General features: G+C 41.6%; 1 protein-coding gene across 1 annotated transcript in view; it reads left to right on the top strand.

Moving 5' to 3' along the window:
- Positions 1–13,509, top strand: part of UBE3A (ubiquitin protein ligase E3A) — a 79,685-nt gene that overhangs the window by 37,550 nt on the left and 28,626 nt on the right. The window contains exons 4-5 of the mRNA XM_073614653.1: positions 3,760–5,003; positions 9,120–9,264. Coding sequence (XP_073470754.1) covers positions 3,760–5,003; positions 9,120–9,264 — 1,389 coding nt within the window. The remainder of the gene's footprint in view (positions 1–3,759; positions 5,004–9,119; positions 9,265–13,509) is intronic.

Here is a 13,509-nt window from a genome sequence, read left to right on the forward strand (position 1 = left end):
GCAGGGGGAGAAGAACCCCCCGCTAGCTGTCAGAGCAGGAGCTGGTCCTTTCATAACATGCTACATGTTACACCCTGCATATGGGTGTAACGTTATGAAAGCATATCTAGAGGTTCGTAAGTATGTCAAACATGTCATACTTGCCTCCTCTGTGCAGTTGGTTTTTGCTCTCCTTTTCTGGGGTCCCTCAGTGGCGCTTCAGGCTCCTCCTCCTCTCGGTTGCCCAGTTGGAAAGCCGCTCTCCCTCAGGGCACTCGTGCGGGCTCGCTCCTATGTCCTGCTGCTGCTATTGACACAGACAGCAGGACTCGCCCCCGGTTCACACGTCATTGGATTTGATTGACAGCAGCGGAAGCCAATGACTGTGCTGCTATCAATAGGCTGGAGCTAGTGTGCTTGTCCCCGTCGCTGAAAAGACCGAGCTCAGGTAAGTAAAAGGGGGGGCAGCTGCATCACAGGAGGTTTTTCACCTTAATGCATTAAGGAGAAAAACCCTGAGGATTTGCAACCCCTTGAACTTATCCTTTAATCTCCTGACCTGCCAGACAGTGCTGTGTGGCACAGCTGTGTAAATCTCAAGACTCAGAACAGAAATACAAATCCTTTGGCAGGTAAAAAGGCTCCCTTTTATATGCATTTATTCTGTGTATTTAGTGGTTTGCCTAGAATCCAGGTTTAAGAATGCCTCCTAGGTGATCTGGAAGTCAAATATTGCCCAAAACAACCTTTCAGCAGAAAAAAAAGACAAGTGCAGTTTTTATTGTGTATAGAGTACTTTAGAATTCAAAAATATTACAAACGTGACAGTTTTTTAATTTGATTAGTAGATGCATTATATACAGGGAATAGGCAGAATTATGTGACCACTGGTATTCTAGGCTCGATTTTGTGTAAACTAAACTGAAAAAAAACAGAAATGGTGTTTGTTTTGTTTCTCCTCTTTTTGTCTATGCTCACTGGTTGAATGCCAGTGTATTACACTTTGTGTTCAAAGCTGTCCTTAAAGTGGGTGACCTGTCAGACCTCCAAAGAGCATGGATCATTGGTGCCTGTTTAGCTGGAGCATCTATGACAATAAGAGCAAAATTTGTTTGGGGTCTTAGGGGCAACAGTTTCCACAGATAAGATTGCTCAACCACATCACGCCCTTAGGGTAATACCTGTATGTCCTCCAGGTTGTAGTGGGATATTAGATGGTGATGGGCCTTCCTGTAGAAGCTATGAGTGGCTCTACAGCTGTCCAGTCACTTCTAAAGTTTGTGGCCATTCCATGGGCATGCGCAAATTTTAATGACATGTTGGGTATCTATTTATTTACTTGGCGTGACATCTTTTATATTTTACAAAAAAAGGGTATTCTATTGTTTGTGTGACCTAAAATTCATTAAAGTGTATTTTTTCCTGAAAATTTGCATTTTAAAATGGTTGCGCAAATATCGTGCGACATAAAAAAAAAATTGCAACAACCACCATTTTATTCTTCAGAGTCTATGGTTTCATAAAATTATATAATGTTTGAGGGTTCTAAGTATTTTTTTTTAACAAAAAAATGCAGATTTTAACATGCATGTGGGAAATGTCAGAATTGGTCCAGTTTTGAAGTGGTTAACTAAGCATGATAAGACTTCATCAAAAAACACAACTATTAGTGAAATAATACAAAATTAAAGTGGAGGGCCACCCTGGAAAAAAATGCCACCAAAAATCCTAAAAAAAAAAAAAAAAAAAAAAAAATTTGGGAAAATTTTTTTTTTTTATACTTGCCTAAACCCCTGTTGCTAAGCAGTCTTCCTAATCTGCCTCTTCCTATTCCGCAGCGTGTTCTTCTCCTCGGTGAGCGGCCCCATTGTCTTCTGGGAACTGTGTGTGTTCCCAGAACACCACGGGGCCATTCACAGATCGCCGCTCGCGCGTGCACAGTAGGAAACTGGCAGTGAAGCTGCAATGCTCCACTGCCTGTTTCCCTTACCTAGGATGGCGGTGCCGGGACCCGAGAGCCGAGGGACGGGTTGGCCTCGGGCGGCCGACATCGCGGGCACCCAGGACACGTAAGTCTACTTATTTAAAGTCAGCAGCTACAGTGTTTGTAGCTGCTGACTTTAAATTTTTTTTTTTAGGTGGCCAGAATCCCGCTTTAAATTTTAGCATTTGCTTCACCTCCTCCATGGATGTTGGCTTTGAACTTTTTCTGTGAAAATGGGGTCCTCAAGGTAAATCGTTGAGTTCTGCTGCCACTTTTGCTGTATTAGTTCTGTGTTGTTGGACCACCATCCTTAATGGCGTTTGCTGGTCCGTCATTCAGGTTAGTCTTTAGGCCTTTTGTTCTTCATCGATTTTAAGTCTTTTCATGATTTGTATATACAATTATTACTTTGGAGGCTGTTGCTCTTGAAACCACAAATGATTTGGCTGTTATGGTTACAGGTACTCCAAATGGGCACCCAATGTTTTGGAAATCTAACAACTCATTTTACCAACTACTTGTACTAACCATTGCTTAAAGATGAACTAAACCAAGCAGTAGTTACATCGGTTCCACTGATTCAGTGTCTGTGCGCTCCCTCACCGGTGCCAGCATCTTTACCTGGACTTTTTCTGGGTTCCGGTATCTTCGGCCATCATGATGGCACAGCTCTGAACGATAGAACTCCTGTGCATGAGAGGCAATTCATCTTGGCTCCAAGGTATGCTGAGATTCTCCACTGCGCTGTGCATTAACGGTTCTAATCAAATGTGCCAGAAGGCAGGTAAGAAGCATTTATTGCAGAAGAGACTTGGGGGTTGATTTACCAAAGGGAAATAGACTGTGCAGATGCTCCAACTGCACTATGCAAAGTGCATAGTCTATTCGCCTTTAGTAAATCTACCCCATAGTTTCACTCTTTGCCAATAAGAAGCCTCCCTGCTACCACACTAAGGCTGCATTCACACATGATCGTGGGCAGAATCACTACGATTCTGCCCCACGATTTCAAATGGCTGCAAAACGTAGGACACTTTTGCAATGCCTTTTTTTTTTTTTTTTTTTTTTTTTTTTTAATGGCACCCCAATCGCGTTGCGATTTTGCCATGTTTGTCGCATGGTAAGTCGTGCTGCAATCGCAACGTGCAAAAAGGAACATGAGCTGCTTTTGGAGCGACTGCGTTGCACATTTTGATTTGTCGCTATTGCAGCATGGTTAACCGCCAAGCTGATCGTGGCACGATTGGGGTGCCATTAGAAATAATTGCTTTGCGTTTTGCAGCCATTTGAAATTGCGGGGCGAAATTGTGGCGATTTTGCCTGCGATCATGTGTGAATGCAGCCTAAGGCAAAGTGTAATACAACTGAGAGAGCATAGATAAAAAAAAAAAGCAGTTTGCTCTTTTTAAATGTAGCCAATGCAGATAAAATGGAACCCTTCTAATGCCAGTGATCACATTGGGGGGGTGGGAATTTACTAAAACTGGAGCACTCAGAATCTGGTGCAGCTATGCATGGTAGCCAATCAGCTTCTAACTTCAGCTTGTTCACTTAATCTTTGACAATAAAACCTGGAAGCTGATTGGTTTCTTTGCAGAGCTGCACCAGATTTTGCGCACTCCAGTTTCAGTAAATCTCCCCCACTATCCTACACCTGTAGACCTGTTGTGCATGAACTGAAGGCTCCAACCTTTATTTTCAAACATAATTTTGAATTCCCTTTTTCAGCTGTCGGATATGGAATGACATTATTGGGGGTGTTGATAAAATACTTATTTCTTTGTTCTCCTTTTTAGATGTGAGTTTCTTGTCTGAAGAGAAGGTATATGAAATTCTTGAATTATGTCGAGAAAGAGAAGATTACTCACCTCTGATCCGAGTGATTGGCAGAGTGTTTTCCAGTGCTGAAGCCTTGGTTCAGAGCTTCCGAAAAGCAAAACAACATACTAAAGAGGAGCTTAAATCCTTGCAGGAAAAGGATGAAGACAAAGATGAGGATGAAAAGGAGAAAGCTGCTTCATCTGCTGCTATGGAAGATGACTCTGCAGCTTCTTCCTCCAGGTTAAGCGACAGTGCCCAGGGAGATAACAACATACCAAAATTAGGCCCAGAAGAAGTTTCTCTAGACATCGAAGCAGTAAGACGGGTCTATCACAGGTTACTTTCTAATGAGAAAATAGAATCTGCCTTTCTTAATGCACTTGTCTACTTGTCTCCCAATGTGGAATGTGACTTAACTTATCATAATGTATATTCTCGGGACCCAAATTATCTCAATTTGTTCATAATAGTAATGGAGAATTGTAATCTCCATAGCCCGGAATACCTGGAAATGGCTCTACCATTGTTCTGCAAAGCAATGAGCAAATTGCCTTTGGCAGCACAAGCAAAACTTATCCGACTTTGGTCAAAATACAGTGCTGAACAGATTCGCCGCATGATGGAAACGTTTCAGCAGCTCATAACATACAAAGTTATAAGTAATGAGTTCAACAGCCGAAATTTAGTGAATGATGACGATGCCATTGTGGCTGCCACAAAATGCCTAAAAATGGTTTACTATGCAAATGTAGTAGGGGGTGAGATTGAGACAGATCACAATGAAGACGAAGATGAAGAGCCCATCCCAGAATCCAGTGAGTTGACCCTCCAAGAGCTACTGGGTGAGGAGCGAAGAAATAAGAAAGGACCCCGAGTAGACCCCCTTGAAACAGAACTTGGTGTAAAAACGATTGATTGCAGAAAACCTCTCATCCCTTTTGAAGAATTTGTTAATGAACCACTAAATGATGTTCTTGAAATGGACAAAGACTATACTTTCTTTAAAGTAGAAACTGAAAATAAATTCTCATTTATGACATGCCCTTTTATCCTGAATGCTGTAACAAAGAATCTGGGCCTCTATTATGACAACAGAATCCGCATGTATAGTGAGCGACGAATCACAGTTCTTTACAGTCTAGTACAAGGACAGCAGCTCAATCCATACTTAAGACTCAAAGTCAGACGAGATCACATCATTGATGATGCTCTAGTTAGGGTATGTATGGCAAACTCCTTTGCAGTTCTTCTACAAATTCTCTTTGCATTTGTTTTGTTTGAACATATTTCCCATTTTGATGCTGATAGGAGTGGGTTAAAGTGGTTGTAAACCTCTGACATGAAATATGAACAAAGCATATTCTTCTATAGTTTCAATCCAGAGTACCGAGTGTGATTTCTCTCTGCTGCCTCGTTCCTCCATCAGCATAAATTACTTCTGATAAGTTTTCCTAACGCCAAGAGATGAAAAAGGTGAGGGATAGGAGCTCCAGCCCACAGCCTGTGATTGACAGCTTCAACCCTGTTCCTTTGTGAAGTGAGAGGGGGTGTCTCTTTCCTCTAATCGGCTCTCAGGGCTCTTCTCACTTAGCTCTGCAGAGTATAACTTCAGCTCCCCGCCTACTGTTTTCTGAAAGCTGAGGCTAGCTGCATAAATTGAGCACTTTGAACAGCTATAGAGAAGAGTGGTCTGCAGTTAACCAGGTACAACTTATGTAGGAGGATTTTCTTTTATCTCTGCATCACCTGAGGCCAGTCACTTCACTGAGTATATGTAAAGATTTACAGCCATTTTAGGTCACATGCTGGCTTCCTATATCTCTCAAACACTAATTTGATGTGATTTTACCCCTATCGAGCCATTATAAAGCCAAGTGAGGGATCCTTTTTTCCCTACTGTAATTTTTGTACTGTCAGTGTAGCTGGACAAATCCTACCATATAGTCATATAAGCAGAACATCCCAAAAATGCTGTGGGTATCTTACATTTGTTAGCCTTTTTTTGGTGTAAATGGAAACCATTATTTATGTCTTCATTTGTCCACCTCTGGTCAGGTCAGTTGATGGTTTTAGAAAGCTACTCCAGGCATGAAATAAAGGCATAATGACTGTAAGCCTCTCCCCCTAGGTGTTTTATGTATTTATGCATCCACATGAGAATCACAGAACACTTCTTGCCTTGTTTAAAATGTCCTATACTACAATACACTTTCCTGCCTAGAGATATATGAAGCCACCATTGGGCCCAATGGATGTCATCAGGGGTTCTCAAGACCACATTTATAGGATGACAGACAGCAGATTAAAGCTGTGTGTGTGTGTATGTATGTATGTATGTATGTATGTATATGTATGTGTGTGTGTGTGTGTATATATATATATATATATATATATATATATATATATATATATATATACACACCCCCTCACATTTTTGTAAATATTTTATTATATCTTTTCATGTGTCAACACTGAAGAAATTACACTTTGCTACAATGTAAAGTAGTGAGTGTACAGCTTGTATAACAGTGTAAATTTGCCGTCCCCTCAAAATAACTCAACACACAGCCATTAATGTCTTAACCGCTGGCAACAAAAGTGAGTACACCCCTAAGTGAAAATGTCCAATTTGGGCCCAATTAGCCATTTTCCCTCCCCGGAATCACGTGACTCGTTAGTGTTAAAAGGTCGCAGGTGTTTTAAATTTGGTGTTAACGCTCTCACACTCTCATACTGGTCACTGGAAGTTCAACATGGCAAATAACTCTCTGAGGATCTGAAGAAAAGAATTGTTGCTCTGCATAAAGATGGCCTAGGCTATAAGAAAGATTGCCAAGACCCTGACACTGAGCTGCAGCACGGTGGTCATACAGTGGTTTAACAGGCCTTGCCATGGTCGACCAAAGATGATGCACAAGAAAGCTCACAAACCGTTTGAGAAGACAAGCGGACTAAGGACATGGATTATGGGAACCATGTCCTGTGGTCTGATGAGACCAAGATAAACGTATTTGGTTTAGATGGTGTCAAGCATGTGTGGGGCGGCAACCAGGTGAGAAGTATAAAGACAAGTGTGTCTTGCCTACAGCCAAGCATGGTGGTGGGAGTGTCATGGTCTGGGGCTGCATGAGGGCTGCCAGCACTGGGGAGCTACAGTTCATTGAGGGAACCATGAATGCCAACATGTACTGTGACATACTGAAGCAGAGCATGATCCCCTCCCTTCAGAGACTGGGTCGCAGGGCATTATTCCAACATAATGACCCGAAACACACCTCCAAGACGACCACTGCCTTGCTAAAGAAGCTGAGGGTAAAGGTGATTGACTGGCCAAGCATGTCTCCAGACCTAAACCCTATTGAGCATCTGTGGGGCATCCTCAAATGGAAAATGGAGGAGCGCAAGGTCTTTAACATCCACCATCTCCGGGATATCGTCATGGAGGAATGGAGGAGTGGAAGAGGACTCAAGTGGCAACCTGTAAAGCTCTGGTGAACTCAATGCCAAAGAGGGAGAGGCAGTGCTGGAAAATAATGGTGGCCACACAAAATATTGACACTTTAGGCCAAATTTGGACATTTTCGCTTAGGGGTGTACTCACTTTTGTTGCCAATGGTTTAGATATTAATGGCCGTGTGTTGAGTTATTTTGAGGAGACAGCAAGTTTACACTGTTTTACAAGCTGTACACTCACTACTTTACATTGTAGCAAAGTGTCATTTCTTTAGTGTTACATGAAAAGATAATAAAATATTTACAAAAATGTGAGGGATGTACTCACTTTTGTGAGATACCGTGTGTGTGTATGTATGTATGTATGTGGATATAGATATATATAGATATTTTTGTGCTCATAAGTTTACATATCCTGGCAGAACTTGATTTCTTGGCCATTTTTCAGAGAATATGAATGATAAAACAAAAACATTTCTTTCACTCATGGTTAGTGTTTGGCTGAAGCCATTTATTATCAATCAACTGTTTACTCTTTTTAAATCATAATGGCAACAGACACTATCCAAATGACCCTGATCAAAAGTTTACATACCCTGATGATTTTGGCCTGATAACATGCACACAAGTTGACACAAAGGGGTTTGAAGGGCCATTAAAGGTAACAGTCCTCATCTGTGATCTGTTTGCTTGTAATTGGTGTGTATGTATAAAAGGTGAATGATTTTCTGGACTCCTGACAGAACCTTGCATCTTTCATCCAGTGCTGCACTAACGATTCTGAGTCATGGGGAAAGCAAAAGAATTGTCAAAGGTTCTGCGGTAAAAGGTACTTGAACTGTATAAAACAGGAAAGGGATATAAAAAGATAGCCAAGAAATTGAGAATGCCAATCAGCAGTGTTCAAACTAATCAAGAAGTGGAAAATGAGGGGTTCTGTTGACACCAAACCACGGTCAGGTAGACCAACTAAAATTTCAGCCACAACTGCCAGGAAAATTGTTCAGGATGCAAAGAAAAACCCATAAATAACTTCTGGTGAAATACAGGACTCTCTGAAAACATGTGGTGTGGCTGTTTCAAGATGCACAATAAGGAGGTACTTGAAGAAAGATGGGCTGCATGGTCGAGTCACCAGAAAGAAAGCAGCAAATAAAGCATGAATGACCTGAACTGGAAGTGTCAAAATGCTTGTCCTCTGGCTTCATCGCAAGCAAAATCCTGGCAAGCTGGTTGTACCCAAGTTGATTGATCAACTTGGTACATTCAGCCAGCCAATACATGGTTCGATTCGAACAGTCTGTGGCCATCCTTTTTGAAAGTTGCAGCATTTGCATTGATAAGTTTTAAGGTCAGGGTAACATAGTCAACTTTTGTACTTCACCAGTTACATGAAGAGTGCTAGGTGATGTATAGAGGATAATAGAGGAGAAAATTGGTTGGTTCACTTTTAATTGTGTAGCCTTATTATTTCACAGCTATGATTTCGCATGTTATGCTTTCCTTGACATTATTTTTTCTTGCTTTTGGTGCAATAAATTTAACATCTCTCCAGTTGTCTGCCCAAATAACAGCTTAATTACCCTGTTTGATATGTGTTGCTGATTTCTAGTACAATTCTGCTCAGTGTGTTATTTTTTTCACAAAAAAATGTGAAATGTACCATGCCTCTTATTTATTTTTTTATCGAACAAGATACATTGCAAAGAGGAATTCAGCCTGAAATGGCATCAGAGGATAGATAAGGCAAAAGATATTTCACTAACAATAGAAGCCATTCAGCTGTAAAGAAAGTGAGCTAGAAATGCATGAAGACACAGTGGTTGATAATTTAAAAGAAGCTGCAGCGTTGACTTTTTAAAAATTCTTTTTTCCTCTTTAGCTAGAAATGATTGCCATGGAAAACCCAGCAGACCTGAAAAAGCAGCTGTATGTGGAGTTTGAGGGGGAGCAGGGGGTAGATGAAGGAGGAGTATCCAAAGAGTTTTTCCAGCTAGTTGTGGAAGAAATATTTAACCCTGATATAGGTAAGTGATTTCTTTAATGTATTTTTTTATTTTTATTTTACTTGGGATTTAGGTACACAGAATACCAATCAAATAACCTTAAAATCAATTGTGCAGAATTACTGCATATATACACTATATTGCCAAAAGTATTGGGATGCCTGCCGTTACACGCACATGAACTTTAATGACATCCCACTCTTAGTCCGTAGGGTTCAATATTGTGTTGGCCCACCCTTTGCAGCTATAACCGCTTCAACTCTTCTGGGAAGGCTGTCCACAAGGTTTAGGAGTGTGTCTATGGGAATGTTTTAACTTGCAGGCCAGTCAAGTTCCTCCACCCCAAACTCGCTCACCTATGCCTTTATGGACCTTGCTTTGTACACTGGTCCAAATCATTTTGGTTGAGGGGGGATTATGGTGTAGGGGTGTTTTTTTTTCAGGGGTTGGGCTTTGTCCCTTAGTTCCAGTGAAGGGAAATCTTAAGGCGTCAGCATACCAAGACATTTTGGACAATTTCAAGCTCCTAACTTTGTGGGAACAGTTTTGGGATGGCCCCTTCCTGTTCCAACATGACTGCGCACCACTGCACAAAGCAAGGTCCATAAAGACATGGATGAGCAAGTTTGGGGTGGAGTAAGTTGACTGGCCTGCACAGAGTCGTGACCTCAACCTGATAGAACACCTTTGGGATGAATTACAATGGAAACTGCGAGCCAGGCCTTCTCATCTACATAACAAATGCGCTCCTGGAAGAATGGTCAAACATTCCCATAGAGACACTCCTAAACCTTGTGGACAGCCTTCCCAGAAGAGTTGAAGCTGGTATAGCTGCAAAGGGTGGGCCAACTCAATATTGAACACTACGGACTAAGACGCCATTAAAGTTCATGTACGTGTAAAGGCAGGCGTCCCAATACTTTTGGTAATATAGTGTATAAAAACACACTGGCCCCAGAAAATGCCAATACATTTCAAGGAGCCCTTTAGCCACAAAGTCCCAAACAAAAAGTAACCAACAGCAGTGCTTTTCACACAGTGACTCCTATTTGCCATATATGATGAAAAGTCAAGCTGTGCAGTTTGCTGTGTAAAGCACACCAACTCTGGTACATATGAGAAATTCACTGATCACGTTGGCAGCTCCAACATATATAGCATGTTTCTTTGAAGTCTGCTCTCACAACATGTTCTATGGAAATCAGAGCCAAAAATATACTGTGTCAAGCAAAAGAGGTAGGCAAATATTTCCCCTCTAGTAAAAGCCCTGGCCCTGATGGTCTGACCAACAAATTCTATAAACATTTTACATAATCTTAGGCTGCGTCCCCACTTATGCGAACTGGATGCGAGTTTCCCCGCATTCAATTCGCATGACAGGAGATGTGTGAACTGGCTCTCAATGGAGCCGGTTCACACATCTCCGGGGCAGCTGAAGAGCGAATTGCACAGGAGTCCTGTGAATCTTTGGCTCCATTTAAAGTCCGAATTCAGGCAAAAATTTAAAACGGAGAACAGGGATGCACTGGACCCCCACTGTCAGCCACATCTGTTTTAAGTGTGAACCCAGCCTCAAATCTGCTTCTACAACGATCTTGTAACTCTCAACAAAAGAGTGCCCATTCCCTAAAGAGTCACTGAAAGCCCATATAGTAGTTGTTTCTAAGCTGGGGAAGGACGCTATACATTAACAATTACCATCATCCCATCTCGCTTATTAATGTACATCTTAACCACCTGCCTACTGGGCATTTTTAACTTCCTCCTGACCAGGTCAATTTTCTGCGTTCAGCGCTGTCACACTTTGACAATTGTGCAGTCATGTAGGTAAAAAATATTGTGTGTGTTTTGTTTTTTTTTTGTGTTTTTTTAAAAAACTTGTCACTCTTCTTTTGTTTATAGCGCAAGAAATAAAAACCGTAGAGGTGATCAAATACCACCAAAAAAAAAAGCTCTATTTGTAGGGAAAAAAATGATAAAAATGTAATTTGGGTACAGTGTTGCATGACCGCGCAATTGTCATTCAAAATACGACAGCGCTGAAAACTGAAAATTGGCCTGGGCAGAAAGGGGGTGAAAATGCCCTGTATTGCTGACTGCTGCACACGATATACGTCAGCACAATGGCAGCGGTGGTTAAACGGCCATACCTGTACATCCCCTTTAATTGGCGGGGCTACCGGGGGGGGGGGGGGCGCGCGTGCCGCTGCGTACAGCGTGACCGTGCCTGCGGGACCCACGGACTCAATGTCCGCCGGTCTTTCGGCAATCCTGTCACGGAGCCGCAGAGCGGGGAGATGACTATGTAAACAAGGCATTTCCCCATTCTGCCTTGTGACATGACAGAGATCACTGCTCCCTGTCATTGGGAGCAGTGATCGCTGTCGTGTGAGTGGAAGCCCATTCCTCCCACAGTTAGAATCACTCCCTAGGACACACTTAACCTCTTGACGCCCCCTAGTGTTTAACCCCTTTCCTGCGAGTGTCATTTACACAGTAATCAGTGCATTTTTATAGCACTGATCGCTGTATAAATGACAATGGTCCCAAAATAGTGTCCGATATGTCCGCCATAATGTCGCAGTCACGATAAAAATTGCAGATCGCTGCCATTACTAATAAAAAAAAATAATGATAATGCCATAAAACTATCTCCTATTTTGTAGACGCTATAACTTTTGCGCAAACCAATCAATATATGCTTATTGCGATTTTTTTTTTTTTTTTTTTTTACCAGAAATATGTAGAAGAATACATATTGGCCTAAACTGAGAATTTTTTTTTTTTTTATATATATATTTTTGGGGTTAACAAACAAAATATAATATATATATATATATATATATATATATATATATATATATATATATATATATATATATATATATATATATATATATATATAACAAAAAGTAAAAAATATTGCTTTTTTTTTCTCAAAATTGTCGCTCTTTTTTTGTTTATAGCGCAAACAATAAAAACCACAGAGGTGACCAAATACCACCAAAAGAAAGCTCTATTTGTGGGGGAAAAAAAGGACGTCTGTTTTGTTTGGGTGCAACGTCGCACAACCGCGCAATTGTCAGTAAAAGTCACACAGTGCCGAATCTCAAAAAGTGCTCTGGTCAGGAAGGGGGTAAAATCTTCCGGGGCTGAAGCAGTTAATCACCACTGGGTTTATTTTTTGCCAAACTTACAAAAAAGACCGAAAATTTTGAGAAACGTATTTCTTTAGTTTCTGTTATAAAATTTTGCAAATAACTAATTTTTCTTTTTCACTGATGAGGCAGCACGGATTATGAGTGTGAACGATGTCTTGACAGCCTTGCTGGTTATCGACTCTCCTTTCCACACACAGCGTTGGAGGAAAGGACTGCCGATAACTGGTAAGTCTCTTTACATGTGATTGGACACAGTTGATTACATGGTAAAGGGCTGCTGTGATTGGCCTTTTACCCTGATCTGTGATAAGCTGTGTCCTAAGGACTGTGTCTTTTTTCCTAAGGACACAGCGGTCACAGAACGCACCTGATGTTCACTGCAGGAGGCGGGGCTCTGGAAGGATGTCTATTGATGCCCTCCTAGAATTAGACAACCTTGCTGTAGCCGTCATTCGATTATAGTGCAGTTGGCAAGTGGTTAAAATCTCCATGAGGATTCTGGCAACCTGTCTTACACTTTTGATACCATCTCTTCTACACCAGGAACGAGTAGGGTTTGTCCCACAATGAGATGTCAAAGACCATGCCAAGAAAATTTTCTTAATGTGCTATGTCTAATCACATTTCCATCCCCTTTGCTTATTATCAGTTGATGCCAAAAAGACTTTCGACAGGGTAAGCTGGACATTCCTACACTCCTCCTTACTATTCTCTGGAATCCCCTCTGGCTTTAAGACAGTGGCCCTTTTTATTCTCTACCGACTGCCAGAATCTGAGTAAATGGACTACTGAGACCACTTTACAATTCTAAATGAGTCAAGACTGGCCTGTCCTCTATCACCCTATTTATTTCTTCCTAATGGAACATTTAGGGAATGCCATCTGTCAGAACAGTTCCATCGAGGCCAGAGCCCTGCAGGGTCCTCGCACGAAAACATATATCCCACACATACAGTCATCCTCGGGGCGGAAGCTAAATACCTCCTCAGATATAGCAGAGGAGTTCCGCTCCTTCGATACAGGCCTCTAATTTAGAAAGAACGGAACCTAGGGACTCCCCTTTGGAGGGCAGGCAGTCCTCCCAAATGTATGTAGCTGCCTCAGG

This window comes from Aquarana catesbeiana, linkage group LG02, assembly GCF_042186555.1.
Source record: "Aquarana catesbeiana isolate 2022-GZ linkage group LG02, ASM4218655v1, whole genome shotgun sequence".
Classification (NCBI taxonomy): domain Eukaryota; kingdom Metazoa; phylum Chordata; class Amphibia; order Anura; family Ranidae; genus Aquarana; species Aquarana catesbeiana.